The following is a 23,292-nucleotide window of genomic DNA, read 5'->3' as shown; positions in this document are numbered from 1 at the left end:
ACATATTTTTAGTGCGCTTTGATACGGAAATTATAAACTGTTTGTATTATAAGTCCGAAAATAATTATACATACATACATACATACATACATAAAATCACGCCTCTTTCCCGGAGAGGTAGGCAGAGACTACCTCTTTCCACTTGCCACGATCTCTGCATATTTCCTTCGCTTTATCCACATTCATAACTCTCTTCATGCAAGCTCGGCGGTTTCGGGTACTTTTGACCTGACCCGAAATAAATAATTATAATGTGCACAAAAGTTTGTCGGATGCCTCCGACATTCACGTTTAAGATGTTAAGAGATAAATGATATCTATAACTAAGAGATAAATAATACCAATTGTTCGTGGGTTCTTTGATAGATTGTTGTAAAGTCAATTGCTCTTCGTTCGTTACCCTTGAAGAAACCTGTAGCGGGAGCGATGATTCGGGTTCGACCGCCACCAAAGGGAAGATATTCCGCCAAGCAAAGTGTTATGCCCGGAGAACCGCGCCACACATGGATATTTTTGTTCCTGGCCGGATATTTTCTATGCTAATCATTTATAGTCATATATCGCCAAGATTCGTTACTTGGTAAACTAAAACGAGAAAAAATACTTTAACATAACTAAGACCCTAATTTATTGATAAGATTCTTTATTATTATATTCGACACTAGCATCCGTGTTTATGTTTTTGTGAATTAAATATTGAGAATATTACAAGTTTCTAAAGCTCACAACTAAGAAGATTAAAAGTAATAGGTTTTAAAACACATTTTTATAAATAGATTTTATGATAGACAATAAATGTTAGTGTTTAAAGTAATCTATTATTCTTATTTTTATTATTATTTCTTTTACAGTCATTGCACCACCCGTACATCCATCTCAGTTTGGTCCAAAGGTTCGACTGGCAGAGAATGCCTTGTGGCATTATGTCCACCTGTTGTACATTTTACGTGCATAAAGTTTAAATAAATAAATAAAGTTCGATGGCGTTAGCGGCAGCAAAAGTATATCGAAGCCAATGAAGAGAGTGCTGATAAAAGAGTGTAAATGTTTTTTCTCCCGTTAAACCACTGTTGTTAGAAAGAGACAGATGTATCATTGTTATTTCTGAGTCAAGTTGAACAATTACGGCATTTCCATATGATAGTTCTTCATTGGCTATGCTATATAAAGGAACTGAACCAATGAATGAGTGTCCTTTCTGTCATAGACATTACCTATTATATCTGTGGTATCTTATAATAATAATATCCACAAACTAAATAAATTTAATACCTATCTGTGTTTTAGTTAGTTTGTGTCGTGCCTACCTTCTTCAATTGAAAAGGTAATAAAATTAGTATGTAATATAATGAATTTATAATTAATATTAATGAGATGGAATGAAAATATTGGAATTGATTTGTGGTGGACCTTGGGTTTGCAATTAGTTTTTGTCACGATCACGGTCACGGTCACATCTTCTATATCACAACATCGCATGAATTCGTTCATTAATCTGTGTTTCAGTACAATCTCTATTTACTTTGTGATTTAGTATCGTAATTCGTAATCGGTCCTTCAACTTCAACTTTGTGCACCGCTGTAGTGCTAAAAAGAAGGAATATTCAACCTGAAATCGTTCCAACACTTCAAATACCGGCAGTTAGCTAGGTATATAGGGACAATACTATTACGTAGTTATTGTTTCAGACATCTAATTATGGAGGCTTTAGAATTAATTTCTTCCAATAAGATTTTTGGTGGTTACCAGAAGGTATACTCCCATGTTTCATCTGAACTTGGATGTAAGATGAACTTCTCAATTTATCTACCACCTCAAGCTGATGGTGGAGACTCTGCTCTACCAGTCATATTTTATCTCTCTGGCCTCACCTGCACTGAGCAAAATTTTATTACGAAATCTGGATTTCAAAGGTATGCTGTCCTATTTTTTGTTTATTTTTATCCATTCATTTATAAATGAATTAAAATAAAAGCAATTGTTGCAGTGGTTGGCTATAATAGTAATGGGACTTTTGGTACTTAAATATTCCATATATCTCACTAGTCCCATGTTGGGACAACTGAGACAATGTTTTAGTTCTATGGGACTACTGGGACAAAATTGTCTTACTTGTCTAACCATGGGACCACTCAATGGCACTAGCAGGGTAGACTAGAATAGTTAAGTGTGCAAATAAATGTATGATGCACATGGAGGCAGTATTAAATTCTACTGCTGCTATGTACCAACAGCAAACTTCTTCTAAACCCTATGACTGCTTTGTAATTTGTTATATTTCTTTCTATGTGCAATAAAGAGTTTACAAACAAGCTCTATTGATACTGGACAGTCACTTTATCTGAAAATCTGCAGTCTGGTGTAGAAGAAGCTCTAGATTAGAATACAGTTAGCAATTAAGTATACACTTGGAATAAATTATTATAAGAGAAAGAGATTATTTATCAGTAAAAAACATGGTCATTACAGGTATGCAGCAGAACATGGAATAATTGTTGTAGGACCTGATACATCACCAAGGGGTGTGAAAATCGCTGGTGATGATGACTCTTGGGATTTTGGAGTTTCAGCTGGATTTTATTTAGATGCTACAAAGCAGCCCTGGGCGGATAACTACAGGATGGGCAGTTACATTAATAAAGAATTGTATGAATTAATTCAGAGTGCTTTTGGCAATCTTGTTGATCCAGGGAGAGTTGGTATTATGGGGCACAGGTAATTTTTGAATAATATTTTCATAGGAGACTAGTGTTTGTTTGTGGCTCCACCCATATTAGATAAAAATTCCTAGTAATTTTTGTTTACATGGGATTTTAGGGAGGTTCTTTTTAGTGCACCCCTAGACATCTCTAGAGATTAGAAATTTGATATGAAGTCTACGTAAGTGAACCACTAGTGGTTTGGGCGGTAGAGGCTTATATTGTCTATTTATATTATTAATTTCTTTTACATACATATAATCATGGCTTTATCCCTTATGGGGTAGATAGATTCAAGTCAACAGTCTAGCAAAGACTCAGTTTTATCATCAAGCCATACATGACCATACATGACTTGATGATAAAACTGAGATTCAAATAGTGACAGGTTGCTAGCCCATTGTCTAAAATAAGAATCTTAAGTTTTTAAGCCTATCCGTTAGTCGCTTTTTTAAGAAATCCATGGGAAGGAGATGGAGTGTTCCTATTCTAATGTGTGGGGAACTGAATAGCACTTTTATTTTAGTCAACTATAATTATTTTTCATATTAATTATGCAACAGACAATCACTTGATATCAATAAAAATATATAATATTATGCAATTACAGAAATGTATTTTATCTGTAAGTTAAAGGTCAATCTAAATTGAATTGAATATTATATAATTATTATCTTATCTCATAAACTTCATAAAGCCATGTTTTGTGCGCGTGTTTATCCAAGAACTGCTACTTAACCAAATAGGTACCTACCTACCTATAGATACAAAAAGTAAAGAACACAATTTTAAACTTTTTATTTCTCTGTCTGGGCAATAAACTATTTTTTCCGTGTTTTATCCTTAGTTATTTGACTACTGGAATGGTTGAAGTAGTTTAAATTTTTTCTATAAAATTTTAACCACCAGATACAAAAATACTTATTTATATGAATTTCTTTTTTAGTATGGGTGGTCATGGAGCTATTGTGTCAACTTTACGGAATCCTGGCCTTTATAAATCAGTAAGCGCTTTTGCTCCAATATGTAATCCCAGTGCTTGCCCTTGGGGAAAGAAAGCCTTTTCTGGCTATCTTGGCGAGGATAAGGACCAGTGGGCCGAATGGGATGCCACTGAACTTGTAAAGAAATATGATGGACCTCCACTCACTTTGCTTATTGATCAGGTAAATTTTCTTGGTTAATATATATTAATAAATTTTTGGTTAATATATAGTCTTTATTTATTATATATATAGTTTTTATATTTAGTCTTAGCTTTCAGATTAAAAATTATGATTGAAGTCTTTTCGTAAAAAGGGACAGACTTTAATAGGCCCAGGCCTGAAATAAATTATATCAACATGTGCCCCAAACTGTATTGTAACAGTAATCCTAAAAAAATAGAGAATAATTCAGAATAATTTTAAAAATCCTATATTTTCCAGGGTGCTGGAGATAAGTTTTACATTGAAAAGCAGCTTCTTCCAGAAAATCTTGTTGAGGCTTGTAGGTCAGTTGGAGTTCCTGTAATTCTCAACCTCAGAGAAGATTATGATCATTCTTACTTCTACATATCAACATTTATTGGTGAACATTTCAATTTCCATGCAAAGATTCTCAAGGCTTAAATATTGTAAAGATCAATGCATATTTGTATTTTCTGTAAATAAATTTTTATTTCTGTTGGTCTTGAATTAGTATTAGTGTCTTATTGAACTACCACAAAAAACTACTGGTATGAAGGTAACAATCGTCAGTTTGTGTTCATTCTCGGTAGGTGTACAACCACAACTACTTAAATATAATAGGTATTAGATCTATTTATATTTAGGTACTGTGAAGTATGTTTAGGATTTCTGATCTATTAATGTAGTTTCGAATTATGATAAGAATAGACTTTATTAGCAAGTGTTGGTCTAAAGTATTTGTACATTTCCATTTCCAGTAAGACAAAGAGCGTCTCTCTTATTTTCAACATGGTTAAATTAGTCTCTTTTTTTTCGCTTAGGTTAATCTCTGCCGTAAACGTAGCCTAAGTCTTTTCAAGACTGATGGCTCTGTCAATCCCGCAAGAGATATTGACGTGATTATATGTATGTATGTATGTCTTTGTCAAGTTCTTTAAAAAAAAACATAGTAACTTGACGGTTGTCAGACACGTAGCTGTCAGCTGTCAGTGACCTTAAGAGTTGTACCAAAGAGTTGTTCATTATGTAAGAAGATAGTCGATTGTTAAATAGGAAAGTTTTTACAACAATCGATTAATTTTGTCAATACAGTGTAACATTGTAAATATAACTTTTTTATTATTTCCCCCTGGCTAAATAATTCAAGCACGGCAGTCACATAATACCTTAAAATTGGTTTACCACTTTGTCCCATTTACATACTAGGAAGGGGCTTTTTTGTCTAATATTTCTAGTAATAAATACTTTCGGGGAGAAACTAGTCACAATATTAATCTTACCAATTTTCAAGCAGTTGTAATAAGTTTCTGGTGCTTTTCCACTTTGGCATTATCATTACATATTAATATATATATTTATAATGTCGTATTAAAAATACATACAACTCTATATATTTAAAATAACAACATAACAACAACACTATAAAAATTAAAGAAATTAAAAAAAGGTTTAGGGTGGGCAATCCTTATGTGTATGTGTGGTATGAATAATAGATGTTGGCCGATTCTCAGACATAAATATGCTACATGCTATATGATAAATTTCAGCACGTGCTTATGTTTATGGCGATTATTCGTGTTGGGCCATCACTATCACTACTTCCTAAAATCCTATTTGACGATTCGAATTAGACCTCCTCCTTACTACATTTTTGGTTGGTTTGTGTTTGTGGCGTAGAAATAATCTCATCATAGGTACCACACAACATTTCCTCATCTTCAATTTCATTATTACTCTACTTAGCTACCAAATTTATTCAATACAGGAAACTTGTTCAATCTTTTTCATTACTACCACACCTTGAAGTACCTACATAAATTGATAGCAAATAGGTATTGATTTTAATTGTGTTCATTAGTCTGTGATATAGTATTTTGGTGTTTTCTATAACTCAATAATGTCTAACACCTTCACGTGCATAACTTGTCAGGTGTTGTTTAAAACACCTGAACTCCAGCGGGAGCACTATAAGTTGGATTGGCACCGATATAACTTGAAGAGGAAAGTGGCTTCGATCCCGCCCATATCGCTAGAGGAATTTGAACTTCGGTTGAAGGAGCATAAGGCACAAGAAGAGAATGTTAGTAGTGATGAATCACAGTACTGCAAGTTTTGTTCAAAGATGTTTAACACTAGGAATGCTTACAATAATCATTTGAATAGTAAGAAGCATAAGTTTGCTCAAGAAAATAGTGATGAAGCTGAAGAGCATAGTGATACAGATAGTTTTGTGAAAGTGGAGGCGAGCCAGACTTCCAAGCAGCCAGGAAAGTTTGTTGTAGTTAACCCTGATGATTCTGGAGATGAGGACATAGAAACAGATTCTGAAATTGAAGAGGTAAGTGATGTTGCTCATTGTGTCATCAAGCTGGCACCATATTTGTTATTTTTGATTTAAAAGATTTGTATAGATTTCATTTGTTTCATACACACATAGTATGCACATCCTTATCTGTGTAATATCCTGTTCCTTAGTGTAAGGTTCCTTAGTACATAGTCAAATTAATATTTATGAAAGGTAATCATGCAATACATGGTTAATTAATTTTAATTTTGTTGTAAGTGTTTACTGGGGTCCAGATTTTAAATAATGATTTCAGAATAAAATTTGCAATAAATGAAGATTGCATAAATATAGTTTTAACTTATAATACATAGATTATCAAAACTATATTATGCATTTTTAAAACCATTTTTTTTATTTATAATTTAACCGAAATTATTTTTTCATTGAGGTGTATTATATTTTTATTAGGTACTACTACTAAAACTAAATGAGTTAGCAAAGTAACTCATAGTACAAGGAGTATATTAATTATATATAGTTGTATGTTTTTGTTGTATTTTTCAGTTGGATTCTGACGAGTGGGAAGAATGCCGCATCAAAGGCAGTGACTCCCTAATAAAGCCTCGAGACTGCTTATTTTGCTCTCACCACAGCAAGAACATGGTCAAGAATCTGAAACACATGTCGGTTGCTCATTCATTTTTCATTCCTGATATAGAATACTGTGTTGATGTTAAAGGTCTTCTCCTTTATCTAGGGGAAAAGGTATGTTTGATTATTAGGCAACAAGTCATTTTGGTCAATTCTAATTTTGTAACTGAAAGTGTTTTTTGCAATATTGTTTTCATATATAATTTTATTCCAATGATTGTAAATATGTATTGTAAACAAGTCAAATTTTGATATTTTGTTATAAATAATCAAAGTAAATTTTTACTGTTTATTGCAAAAGTATTAACATACATACATATCACATTTATATACCTTCCGGAGTAGACAGAGCCAAGAGTCTTAATAAGACTGATAGGCCACATTCAGCTGTTTGGCTTAATGATAGAATTGAGATTAAAATAGTGATAGGTTGCCAGCGGACGGGCTTATCCCTTGATCGCTTTTTACGAAATCCGTGGGGAAGAGATAGAATGGTCCTATTCTATTGATGTCGGGAACCATGCCACACAAAATTACTAACAAAAATAGTACAAATACAAAAGTATGATTTATTATATTTATTATTTAATATTAATATATATATATTTTTTATTTAATATTTAATGTAAAGTTAAAATACATTATAACTGTTTATTAAGATGTGAAGTATCTCTGACCAATTGTACCTGTAAACTATCTATTTTATTTGTATTTGCCTTATGCTGTTTATGAATAATAAACATTTTTTATTTGTAGATTTCAAGAGCGTACATGTGCCTTTGGTGTAATGAAACTGGTAAAACTTTCTACTCTATGGAAGCAGCCCGGGCTCATATGCTGGACAAAGGCCACTGTAAGATGTTACATGAGGGTCTAGCTTTGGCAGAATATTCCGATTACTATGATTACAGGTAATGTTTTGTGTACTCAAGTGTGCTTTGAGAAATATGTTTATTATTTCTTGTGTCTTTGTTCTTTAATACATACATATCATATTGTGTATAAATCCTTTCAGTAAAAATTACTTTGTTAAACTATAAGAGAACAGAGAGTAACATCATTTAGCTAAATAATGTTTCATTCATAAATAATAAGTAAAAGTATTTAAAGTATATAACAATACCTTCTGTAAATTAGCAAATAGTGGATCTAATTCCTGTAGATTCACATATATGTAAGACATTTTCATAAAACTGTAAAATAAACAAATATTTTATTAATTCAGTATGTAAAAGTTTTTTTTGATGTTTTTATATTTTAGCACTTCTTATCCTGACAATAAACCCGATGAGGGTATGGATGTGGATGAGGAAGTGGAAGGCCCGGCTACATTGGAGGGCGACGACTTCCAACTGGTGCTACCGTCGGGCGCCACTGTGGGCCACCGATCGCTTATGAAGTATGTTGTATACATTTATAGGAAGCAATCTTTCAAAAACATGCATACATAAAACACGCCTTTTTGCAGGAGAGGTAGGCTGTGACTATATATCTCCACTTGCCACAAGCCCTGCAAAATGGACGGTACCAAAAAACTTATTTTCGCTTTTATAAGTTAGGATTGGGATTCCCTTGCTAAGCGATCTTTCAGAAATATCCAGTTCTTAAACATCAGTATACAACAAGACTCCATTATTGACTGACTGAATGGCTGATGACAATATTGTCGTACAGCCAACATTTCTGGAAAACAAGTTGATATTCATGTATGTGTGTTCCTTGGGAAAGGTAGTAGGAATTCCCACGGGAACAGGAATCAACGGAATTTTTCGTTTTTAAGCCCATAGTAACCCGCGTAAACGCAAAACTTTCCATCTTGATATGTAGAAATAGACATGCTTTCTTAGTTCATATGGGTATTATAAAATAGCATTGTTAATTTTCAGATACTACAAACAGAACCTGCCGCAGACTAGCGCTATAGTTGAGAAAAGCCGAAGGTTACATAAAGTCTTAGGAGTGTATAAAGCGTTGGGCTGGGCGCCTAAAGAGCAAGCAGCTGCGGCCAAGTAAGTTTTAAACAATGATATCATTTAGTTGTCACATGTAGTGCTTTTAATAGTAAGCAACATACATATAATCACGTCTTTATCCCATAATGGGTATAGTAAGCGCATACATATATATAAATAATCTCATCTGTATTCCATGCGGGGTTGACAGAGCCAGTCTCACAAAACAGTCTTAAAAAAGTGGAAGGCCACGCCCAGCAGTGTGGCTTAATGATGGAATTGAGTCTAATATTGTGTATTGATTTTAGATTATTTTACTTACATATAATCACGGCTTTATCCCTTACAGGGTAGACAGAGTCAACATTCTACTAAGAACTGACAAGTCATGTTAAGCTGTAAAGCTTAATGATAATTAAGATTCACATAGAGACAGGTTGCTATCCCATCACCTACAAGTAGAATCCCAAGGACCATCCCTAAGCTGCCTTTACCACATTAAATAACAGTTACTTATAATAAGTTAAGCAATGGATATATTATTTTTTGCAGGACAGCAAGGGATATTCACTTTATGAAGAGGGCGCAAGCAAAATGGCAGATGAAGCTTTCATTGAAAAACAACAAGTTCCAGAAACATTATCGACCACAAGTAAACTTCTAAATTGTTCTGTTATTAGTCAAATTGCAGTTAAACATGTTTTATCACACATTCTTAGTCTATGTAGATGGTTGAAAAAAAAAAGTAAATACCTATATTTAATTATCCATTGCCTTGGTAACAACGTTAACTAACTTTCAGAGTATAAACAAATAGTAAAATATTTACAGATAATATATTTTTAACACAGCAATCCAAACTTGTTCAGTGTGATTTAGGTATGAGTGTTTGTATGTATTGTGAAAGTAAGGTAGATGAGAAAATGAATGTTAGTACTGTATATATATATAACCAACTAATGAAATGATAAGTATCTATCTCAATCTGAGTTCTTAAGGATCCGGACACATTGGAGCGATTAAAGCGAGCGGCATGTGCTTCTTAGTGACAAAATTTAAATGTATTTATTGATTTATGATACAATACGTATTTCATCAAGCCACCACGCCATATTTCGCCGCCTTAGAAATAGTTACATTAAATTTCAGCTCCTTGTAGTTGTTATTGGACGGGACCTTTATTTGCTACGGTCTTTTCATAAACATAATGACCCTTTAAGTAACGACTAATCGACATAGATCTTCCTCTTGAACACATTATTATTTGAAGAAAAAAAAAAGTAAACGGTACGAAAAAGTCTTCATAAATGTAACTTTCATATTGAATATTTTTTAATGCAAAACAAAGTAACGTATTCAAAAGCGTTTTCTCATTGTATACGAGAATTAAGGATGTGCTTGTATAAATGTCACAGAGTCCAAAAAGTCAGACGCGCCCGTGGGTGCTATCTGCATTGCTCTGTGTAAAATGTAGTGATAGTGACGCGTGTATTGTATGCTGGAGGAATGCCATTTAATGAAAGTTGTAGAAAAAAAATCACACTTTTGAAATTAAGGTATTAGAATTCTGGTGTTGAGTTTTTAATAAGTCGATGCGAACTTTTCAGCGATTTTTTCGATTATTGTGGTTATAAATTCGTAATATTACATTTGTATCAAATTGTAACACAATAAACGTTCTATTGATTTAAAAAAATAAACTTCGTTATATTTATCGTCAAAGCAAGTATCTACAAATTGATTTTTGTCATAAATAAATATACTTGTATATGAAATGAACTACAAGTGAAATCATGGTTTGAATAAAATGTAATCTGCCAGCATAATGCACCACAAAAAAAATAAAAAAACTAGAAATCGTTTTTGCGAATAAAAAATAAAAGAATATAAAATAAAAACTCATTTTTTGTTTTATTTTAAGTGTAATATTTCGCCCCAAGATCAACTCAATAGACGGGATTTAAATTGATTTGAATTGGGTTTAATTTTACATTGTGATTCCGAAAAATATATAAAAATGTATAAAAAAAAGAAACTTAAATCGATTTTATTTATGGTTGGTCAAAGTCACAAAGTATGGATGACTGTAATAAAAATACCTAACTTCGATATCTACTTGTAAGTATATTAACCTCTCAGTTGCTGTGGCACATGTGTGCTCCAACGCGCTAATCACCTGTGGCGCAGATGTGCTCCAAGCGACCTGTGATCGACTTATTCACGTATACTTTTCCATGTTCTTACCCATAATTGTCTAAAAAAATGAGAAGATAAACTATACATATACACTTATGTAACTTATTCAAAATCTTATACTAGGAAAGATTATTTTTCTGGTTTATTTTTGTGGAAGGTTTGTATCGGCAGATCTAGGACACCTCGTCGGGCCAAGCCCCTCCTGGAGAAACCTAATCCTGCTCGAAGCACGCAGAGGCCAGCTTCTATGGTGCGCCGGCGGTCGGAGTCGTCGCCCAGTGCTGGGTTAATCTCGACGAGATCTATAGCCCGGAGACGACCAGTCGCATGGATGATTTCCATTAAAGTAAGCGCCTCTCTGAGTGTAAGGCCCCCTCGAACTGGAAAATAAAGTATTTAACTAACTAGGCATGTTCGAGGGTCAGCGGTCGAGTGGTTAAAGTATATATATAGTAAGATGAACTCTCATTTTGTGAGTTACAAGTAACATCAATAATTCTGCGAGACTTACCCGGGGTGCCAGTGCTGGGTGCTTCCAACGCGTCGAGCGAGTCGATGTCGAAACTCACGTGGATTGGTTTGTTCTGCTCAGGGTCCAAGACTTGCAGAATGTGATTTATGGAGTTCCTTATGCCGTGTCTGAAATATGTTTTTAAATATGTAAGTATGTATGTATAATTTCAGCATAGGTTTGTGTAATGTGGTTAATTGCACCGGATGTTAATTAAAACTGGTTATGTAGGTGATTGCCTTTATTTGCTACTTTTTATGCCTAAGTAGGTTTAAGCAAAAAAATATATTAATTTAATATAAAAAATATTTTAATTAAGTAGGTACTTAACTGCACAATAATTATATAACAATTTTTGTAGCAGCTGCTTCTCGTGCCGGGTAATAAGTAAAAGTTAATCAAGCGCAAGGCTAAGTCTTGCCATTCTACTTTTACTACTCTGTCAAGAAAGTAGCAGGAAAAGATCAATAATACACAAACTGTTTGTTATTCATCCAAATTTATTTTATCACCTTCAAAATATGCTCCTTTAGAAACGATACACTTACGCCAACGAATAATCCAATCATCAAAACATTTTTTAAACGCTGTTTCCGGAATTGAGGTCAGTTCTCGCCGCGAATTCTCTTTTATGTCTTCTACCGATTGAAAACGGGTGCCACGAAGTGGTAATTTGAGTTTAGGAAAAAGAAAAAAGTCGGCTGGAGCCATATCTGGTGAATATGGTGGTTGCTCGATGGTATTTGTTGAGTGTTTGGTTAAAAATTCGTTCACAATGATGGCCTTGTGCAAAGGTGCATTATCATGGTGCAAAATCCAAGAATTTTCTTTCCACAAATCTGGCCTTTTTCGTCGGATTTGCTCTCTTAAACGCCGCATAACACTCAAATAATATTCCTTATTTACCGTTTGAGTTTTGACCTTCCGGCAAGGGCAAGAATTCCGAGTGCACAACACCGCGATAGTCAAAGAAAACAGTCAACATGACTTTGACTTTTGAACGACTTTGGCGTGGTTTTTTCGGTTTCGGTTCAGTTGGAAGGCGCCACTCCGAAGCTTGTTGACTAGTTTGCATGTCAAACTCGTAAACCCACGTCTCGTCACCAGTAACAATGCGTTTCATGAATGTTGGGTCGGAATTGACTCGTTCTAGCATGTCCTCAGCGACTCTCATGCGATTGAGTTTTTGAAAAAAATTCAGGTCTTTTGGGACTAGCCGAGCGGCAACATGTTTCATACCCAAATTATTAGTTAAAATGGTACGGATCGACTCGTGAGATACAGAAAGTTCGGTGGCTATCTCTCTCAAAGTTGAATGAGGATTTTCAGTCACTATTTCCTTCACTTTTGCGATGTTAACTTCAGTTGCAGACGTTGATGGCCTACCAGAGCGAGGCAAATCTTCCATCACATCTCGACCGCTTTTGAACGCTTTGTACCACTCATAAGCACGAGTTTTTGATAAATTCGATTCACCGTAAGCCTTCTGTAACATTTTCAGTGACTCCGAACACGATATTCCATTGGCAATGCAAAATTTAAGACAAACTCTTTGTTCGATGTTTTTATCCATTATGAAATTAGCAATACACACTAGATATGATATAACTAAAAATAGCACTGAATTTAATGTAAACAACAGATGCAACTCAAACTCCGCGCCAAAATGGAAAACAGTTGTGCCAATCTAACAACAACAAAAAAAACAAAAATTTGAATTTGGAACCATAAATAAATAATCCATTCCCGATACTTTTCTGACTGAATGTATATGATGGGCTGGGAACCTATTACTATCTGATATCGCCATTCCATCATTATTATCTAGCTGAACACGGGCCTTCGAGTTTTCGAGACTATTGGCTCAATTTACATCAATGTTTTGTTAGTTTGTATCTTTTCATAAAATGTTAGATATAAAGACTTCATATTTGATTAGTCAATTATCATTATCTCCTAATTATCCTAACTACATAATTACTTATCAGTTAGTATCATCGAAAACTGTCACGATCTCGACAAACATTATACCAAATGAGTACATAAATATTGATTAAAATTAGGTATATACTAGCGACCCTAAAGTAGGACGATTTAAATCTAAAGTAGGGTACACCTAAACCTTACCTAGAAAACCCCTTTCTGTCCGTCCGTCCATAACTTTTGCATACAGACAGAATTTATTGTAGTGATTATTTCTAAAACTCGAAATGTCTCGTGTAAGGTGTCGTGCTCGTGGGACAAGTATCATATTTGAATGTATTCTATTAGTTCTATTTTTTACTTGTGAAGGGCTTACTTACTCTTCAATATCCTCCATAGCGAAAGCAGGAACATGATACTTCTCTATAGCCAACCTTTCATAATGGTCCACCGAACGCAATCCAACGTAACCAAGGTTTTTGATAGAAAACCTGAAACAAGTGTTTTTGGATTATATGGGGGATTTTCGTGAATTTAAGCAGAAATTATTATTATTTCGTGTTTGGAGCTACTGGCGCTTAAAGCTTTATTTCCCTTAGTAGGTAGTAGGTATTGCTTGAAAAGCTATTTTTGCTCAGGCAATCTTGTAAAATACTTAAGTTACTCAAATTGATGGCAGTCCTGAATTGTTTTTGCGGCATTTATTTGCTAAAACAAATTTTCTAAGATGCTAGGTGAGATACCTATCTCACCGAGCATCTTAGAAAATTTGTTTACAGTATGTTGCAGCTTAAAGATAAGTATGTATAGGTATACATTATAACCTGTTCATTAGTAACGATTATTATCACTCTGTCAAGAGTGAAAAGATCAAGAAGAAAAACTTATTGAGAAAACAAAGTACCTACTTACTTTGGTACTTGCCAATCCATAGTTGGTAGGTAGGGCCAATAGTCTGCCATCTCTTTGACCAGTAAAGCCACGGGCATGCCGTGTACGGAGCCGGAGCCTGAAGTTCTGTTGGTATTGATGTCTGCATGCGCATCAACCCAGATCAGGATCATGTCCTCATTCACAGAATAGTGACCGTCTACGGTTCCTAAAAATAAGTTATAAGTAGGTACTTTAAGTTAACCAAATGTGATGTACCTATATCAAACGTTGATTGATCATTTGATACGATTGATATTTGACGACAGTCTTTGTCATACCCCGTCAATTTCCGTTCTCGCGTTAATTTTGGGAATCTACTACAGCCTTACTTCAGCCAATGGTTTGGGCTGTGCGTTGATATGTTCGTCAATATATTGAGCTTTGTCGGTACATATTGAATAGAGCTGTATTTAACGGAGAAGAGCAATATGTTGGAGGACAATAATAATTTTTATAAAGATGAGGAAACTCATATTAAAAATTTAAAGCAATCTCTATCTTTACGTATTCCCAGTTACGCTCTTCTCAATGCTTTGGGTCTGAGAGAGCCTTTTTCTTTCGATTATTATTGGTATTTATTTACGATCTCTTACCAACTCCTATGGAGTGATCACCGCCAATGGTGACAGCTATGCGGCCATCTTTCAATACCTGGGCGACTCGTTCAGATAGCTTCTTGTCACATGATGATACTAGAGCCAAATTAGTCATATTCTCAACCAAGTTGGGATCATTGCTGGATAAAGTTTCAATGTCCCCGTAGTCTTGAACGTCTAGGCCATCTAAAATATTATTTAAATACAGTAATAGAGGTGGATACATAAACGTATAAGGATAACATAAAAAGTTCTGCAATATCGTGCTGTTTGTAGAACATATTGTTTATTCAATTCTTCGCAAAATACTGCTGTACACTAGAAACTTAAATTACTAATGTTTGAGTTAATTCCGAACACACAGACATTAGGTAAGTAGGTACTTCTTACTTCGATCTTATTGTGGTGAAATACAAAACGTTCTCTTTCTATTTGACAAACTCACTTGTATATTATAGTATAATAAGTAAATTAATTATTTGATAGAGCATAAGAGAGTAGTGCACACTTGATATTAAAGTTTAAAAAATATTTTACCAATTTCTTTGAGGTGCGAAACAAGACCAGCTGATCGCATGGCAGCGGGGGCGATGCTCACTCCGTACTTTTTTTGGCCCTTCTCGAAAGGAACACCAATGATGCCCACTTTCTTGAGAGGGGTCCATTGCCTCCCAGGACTCATACTTCGCGTAATCTGTCTAATGACGTTCATTTCAATTAATGTTGTATATACCACACAAACTAATTTAACACAACCGGCCGGCAAGAGTGATAAGTCTTTACTAAAAATATCATTAAAATAAATCATTGTTATCAACTTAGTTGTAGGTTAAAGTTGAACTGCTTGCATCATTTCGGTTTGTATTAAATCTGACATTTCTTTCTAATTATGGGTTTCAAAATATAAGAATGTGGTTTTTGGTAGATATAATAAAGTTCGATGTGTCGCTGTTTGTATTTCAGATTTTTTTTAAAAGGACTTAAATAATTACTAATTATTGTACACACTAATTACTACAGATATGCATTATATTATTATTTTTATTTGAAAATAAATATTGTGATTTTAATTTTATTTTCATTTTTGTTAGGTACTTAGATATTCTTTGAATTGTTTGTAAGTTTTGACATTAAAATTTATTTTTAATTAGTTATTGTCCATCAGGGCAGCTCACAGTGATGATCAAAAATATGTAACAACCTTTGTAACCTGTGTTGCACAATAAATATATTTGATTTGTTTTTTTGATAATTGTATAGAATACAATGGCAAAATTACAGGGCAAAATAAAATTATAAGTTGTAGTATGTTAATAATTCTTATTTATAAGGGAATTTGTTTTTATTATTTTTAAGTTTGTATTCCAAAGCTTACTTTGAAAATACTAAACTAAGGAAATTAATACTTAAATACATACCTAAACAAATATCACTTTTCTTCCGATACGACCATCAAGTAGTGAAGATCTGTTATTATTTACTCATAAGGCAAGGGACATACATAACTAGAAAGAACAATGATGTAGGAATATAATTACACGATGTGACACAAGAAAACCGATAAGGTCTAATAGTAATTTCATTGCAATATAACTACTCAATTTAAAATAATGTAAATTTTGCTAGTTTCCATTTATTAAAGCATATTCTTAAATGTACTCAAGCATTACTGAAATAAAAGATTATATTTCGTATTATATTTAGTATACTAGCTGTGCCTGCGACTTCGTCCACGTGGAATAGTTATTTTGGGCATCATTGAAGCCCTCAAGAATGCTCCTTCCCCGATTTTTTTCACTTTTCCATTATTTCTTCGCTCCTAATAGTTGCAGCTAGACGTTATATAGCCTAAAGCCATTTCTCGATAAATGGTCTATTCAACACAAAAATAATCTTTCAAATCGAACCAGTAGTTCTTGAGATTAGCAAATTCAAACAAACAAACAAATAAACTCTTCAGTTTTATAATATTAGTTTTCTAATAGAATTATAACCAGAAATATGTACCTACAACTTACAAAAGAAAAAGAAATGAAAATAAAGTTGAAACGTCTGTGCAATACTATCTTGTCGTCTTCGGGTCTTCCCATACTCCCTTAGGGGAGTCGGAGTAGATTGGTCAGGGCTTTTAGCCCTCTTCAATGGCATCATCGCTGCCTACGACTGTAGGCAGGTCGATGGGGCGGCCGTAACGGCCTGGGTCTTCACGTCTTCATACACTGGGAGTTCCCATCGGCGGCGGCGTCGTCACTGATCGACGACGTCTGCCGCTCGGCAGCGAGGGGAGAGTTTCACCCGACGGCCTGGAGGGCGGGCGTGGAGCGGCGCGATGCCGCGCAGGTGGCTGTGTAATGACGCGTCCGCCCTCTCGAATATCTAGTTCTCCCACTTCAGGTCCTTGAGGATCGTCGAGTTCCTCAGGTAGCGCGGGGCTCCGACGACTGCTCTGAGACTTTGGTTCTCTTGGGCGCTGAGTCTTCTCCTGTTGGTCTCAGAGCAGAATGCGTACCAGGCCGGGGCCGCGTATGTGAGGCGGGATCTGACGTACGTTTGGTAGATCCCGATTTTCGTCCTCAGGGGGAGGCTGGAGGAGAGAACTGCGTGAGGTCTCCCCCTGGCTGCCTTGGTCATGAAGCTTGCGCTCGCTTCCTGCCCCTTTTATACCCTGCCGCCGCCGCTAGCCGCGTCGAGCGCAGCAACCGTTTCAGTATTTACGCGCGATGGCTTGTTAGGGTATTTTATTTCATGTATAAGTTTGGTGTTTCTATACCGATTTCGATGATTCTTTTTTTATTGAATAGGTACTTATATTAATTTTTAAGAATTACGAATGAGTGAGAGTGATATTGGTATTATAAACGTCAGAGTAAAGAAATATAAACAGAAATCTCCGAACTGCTAAGCTATTAGGAATTACACGTGTTATTGTGAGCCAACCATAAAAGATAGACTTATGCTGTCTTGGGATATTTTTTTAATAATTTTATGTAGAATATTTCCGTTATACATGGTTTCACTGTATCTTTAACCATTAAGGCTGCACACGCCACGGAAGCTTAAAAAATCAAGTAACTTCTCCCGTTTTCCCAACATTTCTTTTCATTGCTCTGCTCCTAGTGATTGTAGCGTAATGAAAAGTATACTATAACCTGCTCAGGTGTATGAAGAATAACTGTACCAAGTTTCGTTAAAATCCGTCAAGTAGTTTTTGTTTCTATAAAGAACATACAGACAGACAGACAGACAGACAGACAGACAGACAAAAATTTTACTGATTGCATTTTTGGCATCAGTATCGATCACTAATCACCCCCTGATAGTTATTTGAAAATATATTCCATGTACAGAATTGACCTCTCTACAGATTTATTATAATTAGTATATTATTAGTATATTATAAGAAACTGAAATATTATATTTCACGAAATAAAAGGTTTCAGTAATTCTTCAGTTCTTGCTGTTTGGTCTTGCTTGATATTAAACTAAGGAGCATAAAAATAAATTTATTTGTTCAGCCCAAATGGCTCAATTTTTTTGGTAGAAATTAAGTTGAGAGTTTTATTGGCCTTCAATCAACCATACGAAGATACGTAGTGGTCCTGATTAAGTACTACCGGAATTCAAACCGTCTACAAACCGTACATCCAATTTATACATTTCTTTGTCCATGTTTTTAGAAAATTAGAGATTAGAGAATCATAATAAACATTATGCTAGTTTTCAGTGGAATATTAGCGAAACTTCAATCAAGATGGACTTGTATTTCTTGCTGATTATTTTTAGATGTTACGTTTGAGAATGGAAATAAAACCAATATCACTAAAATAATATTTTTATTCGTTAATTTTTAGTGATGTGCGGTTTCCGGCGAAATAGAAAAAAGAATAGGACCACTCCATCTCTTCCCGTGGTTGCGTGAAAGGCGACTAAGGGATAGGCTTATAAACTTGGGATTATTCTTTTGGTCGATAGGCTGGCAACCTGTTACTATTTGAATCTTAATTCTATCATTAAGCCGAACAGTTACAGAGTAGACATAGCCAATACTCTCAAAAAGACCGAAAGGCCACTCTCAGCTGTATAGCTGAGATTCAAACTTAACGATGATTGTCGAAACTAAGTTTATGTTACGAGCATTATAATTAAGTTTTGCGTCAATGTAATACATGTTGGCGTTTATCTTTACGACAATTTTGCTTTGTTATTCTTTTACTTGGTAGACGAGCACGTGAGTTTACGAGAACAAGTGAAGCGCCAGTGTGTGCTTTATCTTTCCAATCTTTTGAAAGCGCTTGCGAATATTTAGCTCCAAGTACGCCCGGAATATGAGGCACAGGGCCCTTGATACATTTTGTTTCAGCTTGTTGATTTAATCGTGCACTTGACGTAGGTCGATGTCAATAACCCTTGACCTGAATTCTCTTTTTTACCTCTATATTTAAATAAACAAAATAAACAAACTCTTACGGCAGGTTGGTACGCTAAAGTTTATAATACCTATGTATACTTACATAGATATAGTAAGTAAAAAAATAATATAGTTTGTTTGGTTTTTTGTGTGTAAGTGAATTTAATTTAAAGTAAATTTGATTTTAGATATTAATGATCAGAATACATTTGACCTATTTTAAGGTGTCATTATGTATTCAGAATGGAATGTCCCAATAAATTTTATTCAATTCACTGAACAGAGGTCACTCATTTGCAGTTGTTATCTGTGGTTTGATTTCCAAATGTCTTTTGTGAGACTTCCTTTCAGATTATATCGTCCCCTTAAATTGACTTTCATCATTTGGAAATGCAATGATGTTCCAAATGATTTTTTATTTTTTATTCTGTTAGAAATGTTAATTCAGGATACCGAATGACTTTTATCAATAACTTAGCGAAAGATGTGGATAGGAAATACTTTTTCATTTCACATAGGTATAAATCTCTTCGGAATATTTCTTACTTAGAAAGTTTTTATTACGTAAAGTTGACTAAATATGGAACACTAAAATAAAATCCAAGTGTTAGTTAAGGTTGCGCCCTTACTATTTTGGTGAAGAGTCCGTCTGTGAATGTTTCCGCTGTAAACCAGTCTTAATATGTGCACTTATTTTGAGTTAACTTCGTATTTTTATTAATTCTTAACCTGACCTATGTCAGAACTATTGCTAACAACAGAAAAGATGAAAAACTAATTATTTATAGCTTCAATAAATCAATTTTCGACGAATTTAAGGTATAATATTAGGTACAAACGGTTTGAATATTGGTTTTGCGTATTTTGCTGTTATTTTCATTATACCTATGACTTAATCATTCAGTATTATTATTATAGGTTTAGTTTATACCTATCATTGTGCTGTTTTATTAAAACGGTCTAGTTATATTTATTAATAATTAAAAATATCACAAAAGCATGAGAAATTAGAATTAAAAAGTTCATTTTTGTAAATGTTCTTGTAAAAGAACATAAATCGGGCGAATTACATCTTTATGAGTCCAACGTTTATGTAAAAAGTAGAAGTATGTTTCTCTTAATGACCCATTAAATTGGAGTCTAAATTTGGATGAATATTGAAATGTCAAGATCGTTTAAGATATTTGCAGCTTTATAAGAATCAAGCGTCCTGTTCCCATCCCTTGGGAATCTCGTTTGAATAGGCGGAAAGATTATTATAACTCTCGATTCAATGATGTCACTTGGAGGATAAGATTAAGATAGAACATTAAATTTTAATAACTGACTGACAAATGAGCAAAGGAATCTGAAAACACATAGGTACTAAAATAAAATGGCAGTAGTTATTCTTTGCATATACACGGAAAAAAATAACAATTCAGTAAACAAGAAGTTTCTAGAATATGTACTTTTAATAAGAAGGTAATTTGCAAAAAACATATATGTACATCACAGTTTTATCTCTTGCGAAGTAATAAAATCGTACTGCAGTAGGTATCTCTCATTCGTGGATGTTGAGACATCGGGAAATAGTTTATCGAGTAGTAGTGTATAGTTTTCGAGTTGGGTTTCGGATTATGGAGGTCAGGTTAGAGTAAATTCATGATACTTATTATCTAACTTACCACTACATTTCCTCAATCTACTCTAGAGAACGGAACCGGGAAATCGGGAAAACACCGGTAGTAAGTTACTAATGAATAAGAAGTCACCATATAGTCTTTTGTATTCACTTTAGTTTTGCACACGTGATATCTAAATGCACGGCAGTGAAGGCAGTCTAAGGCAATTTCTTTGAAATATGAGCAAAGTACATCATTCGCGCCGTCGCAAATTAACAAGCTACTAAATAGGACGCTCAAACTAGACGCTAGGGTAAACGCTAGAGGAAAATATTTATGTAGAGTCAGATGCTTATCGTTTGGCTGACGTTTGCATGGTGAATTCAAAATAAAATAAAACTCTTCTTTGCCCTCTCTTTAACTACTTTTTTTTGGCGTCATACATAAAATGCAGGTTTTATTCAGGAACGAAGTCAGAACAGCAGATTTCTCTATATTCGCTTTTCAACGATTGCCCTTATAAAGCCACACATGAATCGTTTTTAAGTTGGTACTTCAGCGCAATTTAATATGAGATACATATGTATATTTGAGGATTACAAATCGGTATCCACAAAAGAACAGTATATTTTTTTTGTATCCACACACTCATTAATTTGTGCACCCTACACCGAGGCTCTCGTTCACAGAGCTCGCCACTCGAGTGCCCTAATAAGGCCTCACATGAACTCACTCGTACCTCCGGCTAATTTGATATGAGAGCCAGCCCATCGACAAAAAACATAAACATCGTAGGAAAATACAACTTTTCTGAGCTAAAAATTTTATGTTGGATAATCTCTGGGAAAGTTCGTAGTGATATTTTCCTATCTTTTTGTTTAAATTTAAATGGAGGATTCATTGTGTAATCTAAAGAATTGTTTTACGAATAGATGTGGCTTGAAATAATGCTCACACAGATAACACTCTTAGAAAAAACTCATTCTTCACTCAAGTCTCGCGAAAACAAGCCAAATCTGGAGACTAAAGAAGGCCTTCTTAAAATAAAACTCAAATACGTATAGACAGATGTCAGTTTGCATTTTTATTTCAAACTAGCTTAACTTAGCAATAAAGCTCAAATTGACTGTACGTATTAGTTAGAAAACGTTTGTATGGGATAAGAAAAGGACTGTTTTTAAGGTTTTTCAGGCAATTATTTGGTATTTTTTCGCCGTAAAAACCATCCTTGAGCTTCGACGAATATTAAAAAAAAGAATTGGCCAAATTGGTCCAGGCGTTCTTGAGTTATGCGCTTACCAACACATTTAGCGATTCATTTTTATATTATAGACTAGCGGACCCGACAGACTTCGTTCTGTCAAAAAGATTTGTAATATGACAGTTTTTTGTTTCTATCTATTAGACCTACATTGCTTAGACAACAGTGAACTTTATATATTAGCAATAAAGCTCAAATTGACTGTACGTATTAGTTGGAAAACGTTTGTATGGGATAAAGAAAAGGACTGTTTTTAAGGTTTTTCAGGCAATTATTTGGTATTTTTTCGCCGTAAAAATCATCCTTGAGCTTCGACGAATATTAAAAAAAAAGAATTGGCCAAATTGGTCCTGGCGTTCTTGAGTTATGCGCTTACCAACACATTTAGCGATTCATTTTTATATTATAGATATATATAATCAATTCAGCAGGTTCTTTAAAGTTGACGATAAATAAACGACATGTTATTTGACAGGCGCTTCTTAATAAAAGTGTTGAAATTTTATCTCAAATCTTTTAGGATTACTAAAAAAATGCAAATTAAGGGTGATTTGAGCGCGGGCAAAAAGAAATGAGGGTAGCAGTTGGTCATTTGTCTGAATTTTTCATACTTTCAATTGAAGGGTGATTTATCAAATTTTATTGCTGTTATGGAAAGTCGAACCATTCTCGGAAATAAGAATTTTATTAAGTATAAAAGTATTTAACAAACTCTAAATTCTTTTTTTGGTAAGTATAGCTGCTATCATTAAACTTCCATCATTAAGCCGTCAGCTAAACGCGGCCTTTGAGTGTTATGACTATTAAGTTTAATAAAATAATCTCACCGATTACCCGCCGACAGTATTATACACCGGTACAAAATGTTTGTTCAAAGTGAATATTATCTTCGAGTGCGTCTTAGTGCACCAATTGACGAAATCTCAATGGCACGAGCACAATGTAATTTAAGTAACTTGTCTATTTACATACATTATTAACAGAATTATGTAATTAAATGACTTGTAGGAGGTAAAACAAATATTTTTCACGTTATCTTTATACAGGACGTCCTATCAGCCTACATAATAAGGTGGTTATATCATTGTTAATATAAGATTG

The 23,292-nt window shown here is 34.2% G+C and overlaps 3 protein-coding genes across 5 annotated transcripts; 2 read left to right on the top strand and 1 right to left on the bottom strand.

Moving 5' to 3' along the window:
• The first annotated feature begins 1,169 nt into the window (after positions 1-1,169).
• On the top strand, positions 1,170-4,376 carry LOC106138685 (S-formylglutathione hydrolase). The gene is made up of 5 exons (XM_013339913.2): positions 1,170-1,324; positions 1,690-1,914; positions 2,471-2,716; positions 3,647-3,866; positions 4,128-4,376. Exons 2-5 carry the CDS (start codon positions 1,700-1,702, stop codon positions 4,308-4,310), a joined length of 864 nt encoding a protein of 287 aa, XP_013195367.1. The 5' UTR covers positions 1,170-1,324; positions 1,690-1,699; the 3' UTR covers positions 4,311-4,376.
• A 1,079-nt stretch (positions 4,377-5,455) lies between these two features.
• LOC106138686 (cytoplasmic 60S subunit biogenesis factor ZNF622) lies at positions 5,456-10,989 on the top strand. The gene is made up of 6 exons (XM_013339915.2): positions 5,456-6,207; positions 6,721-6,921; positions 7,564-7,718; positions 8,069-8,206; positions 8,694-8,816; positions 9,312-10,989. Exons 1-6 carry the CDS (start codon positions 5,767-5,769, stop codon positions 9,421-9,423), a joined length of 1,170 nt encoding a protein of 389 aa, XP_013195369.2. The 5' UTR covers positions 5,456-5,766; the 3' UTR covers positions 9,424-10,989.
• LOC106138687 (arginase-1) lies at positions 10,782-23,158 on the bottom strand. Of its 3 annotated transcripts, none has more exons than XM_013339917.2 (7): positions 23,019-23,158; positions 15,456-15,616; positions 14,916-15,104; positions 14,302-14,488; positions 13,770-13,880; positions 11,467-11,594; positions 10,782-11,335 (listed from the first exon to the last, which is right to left on the bottom strand). In XM_013339917.2, the coding sequence occupies exons 2-7, from the start codon at positions 15,598-15,600 to the stop codon at positions 11,085-11,087; spliced, it is 1,011 nt and encodes a 336-aa protein (XP_013195371.1). In that variant the 5' UTR covers positions 15,601-15,616; positions 23,019-23,158; the 3' UTR covers positions 10,782-11,084. The 3 variants fall into 3 exon arrangements, with proteins under 3 accessions (XP_013195371.1, XP_013195372.1, XP_013195370.1); XM_013339918.2 differs by having other exon boundaries at positions 15,456-15,612; positions 23,019-23,132; XM_013339916.2 differs by lacking the exon at positions 23,019-23,158 and having other exon boundaries at positions 15,456-15,645.
• Between the last annotated feature and the right edge of the window lie 134 nt (positions 23,159-23,292).

This window comes from Amyelois transitella, chromosome 4 (assembly GCF_032362555.1).
Source record: "Amyelois transitella isolate CPQ chromosome 4, ilAmyTran1.1, whole genome shotgun sequence".
Taxonomy (NCBI): Eukaryota; Metazoa; Arthropoda; class Insecta; order Lepidoptera; family Pyralidae; genus Amyelois; species Amyelois transitella.
This window is presented reverse-complemented; position numbering and strand designations above follow the sequence as displayed.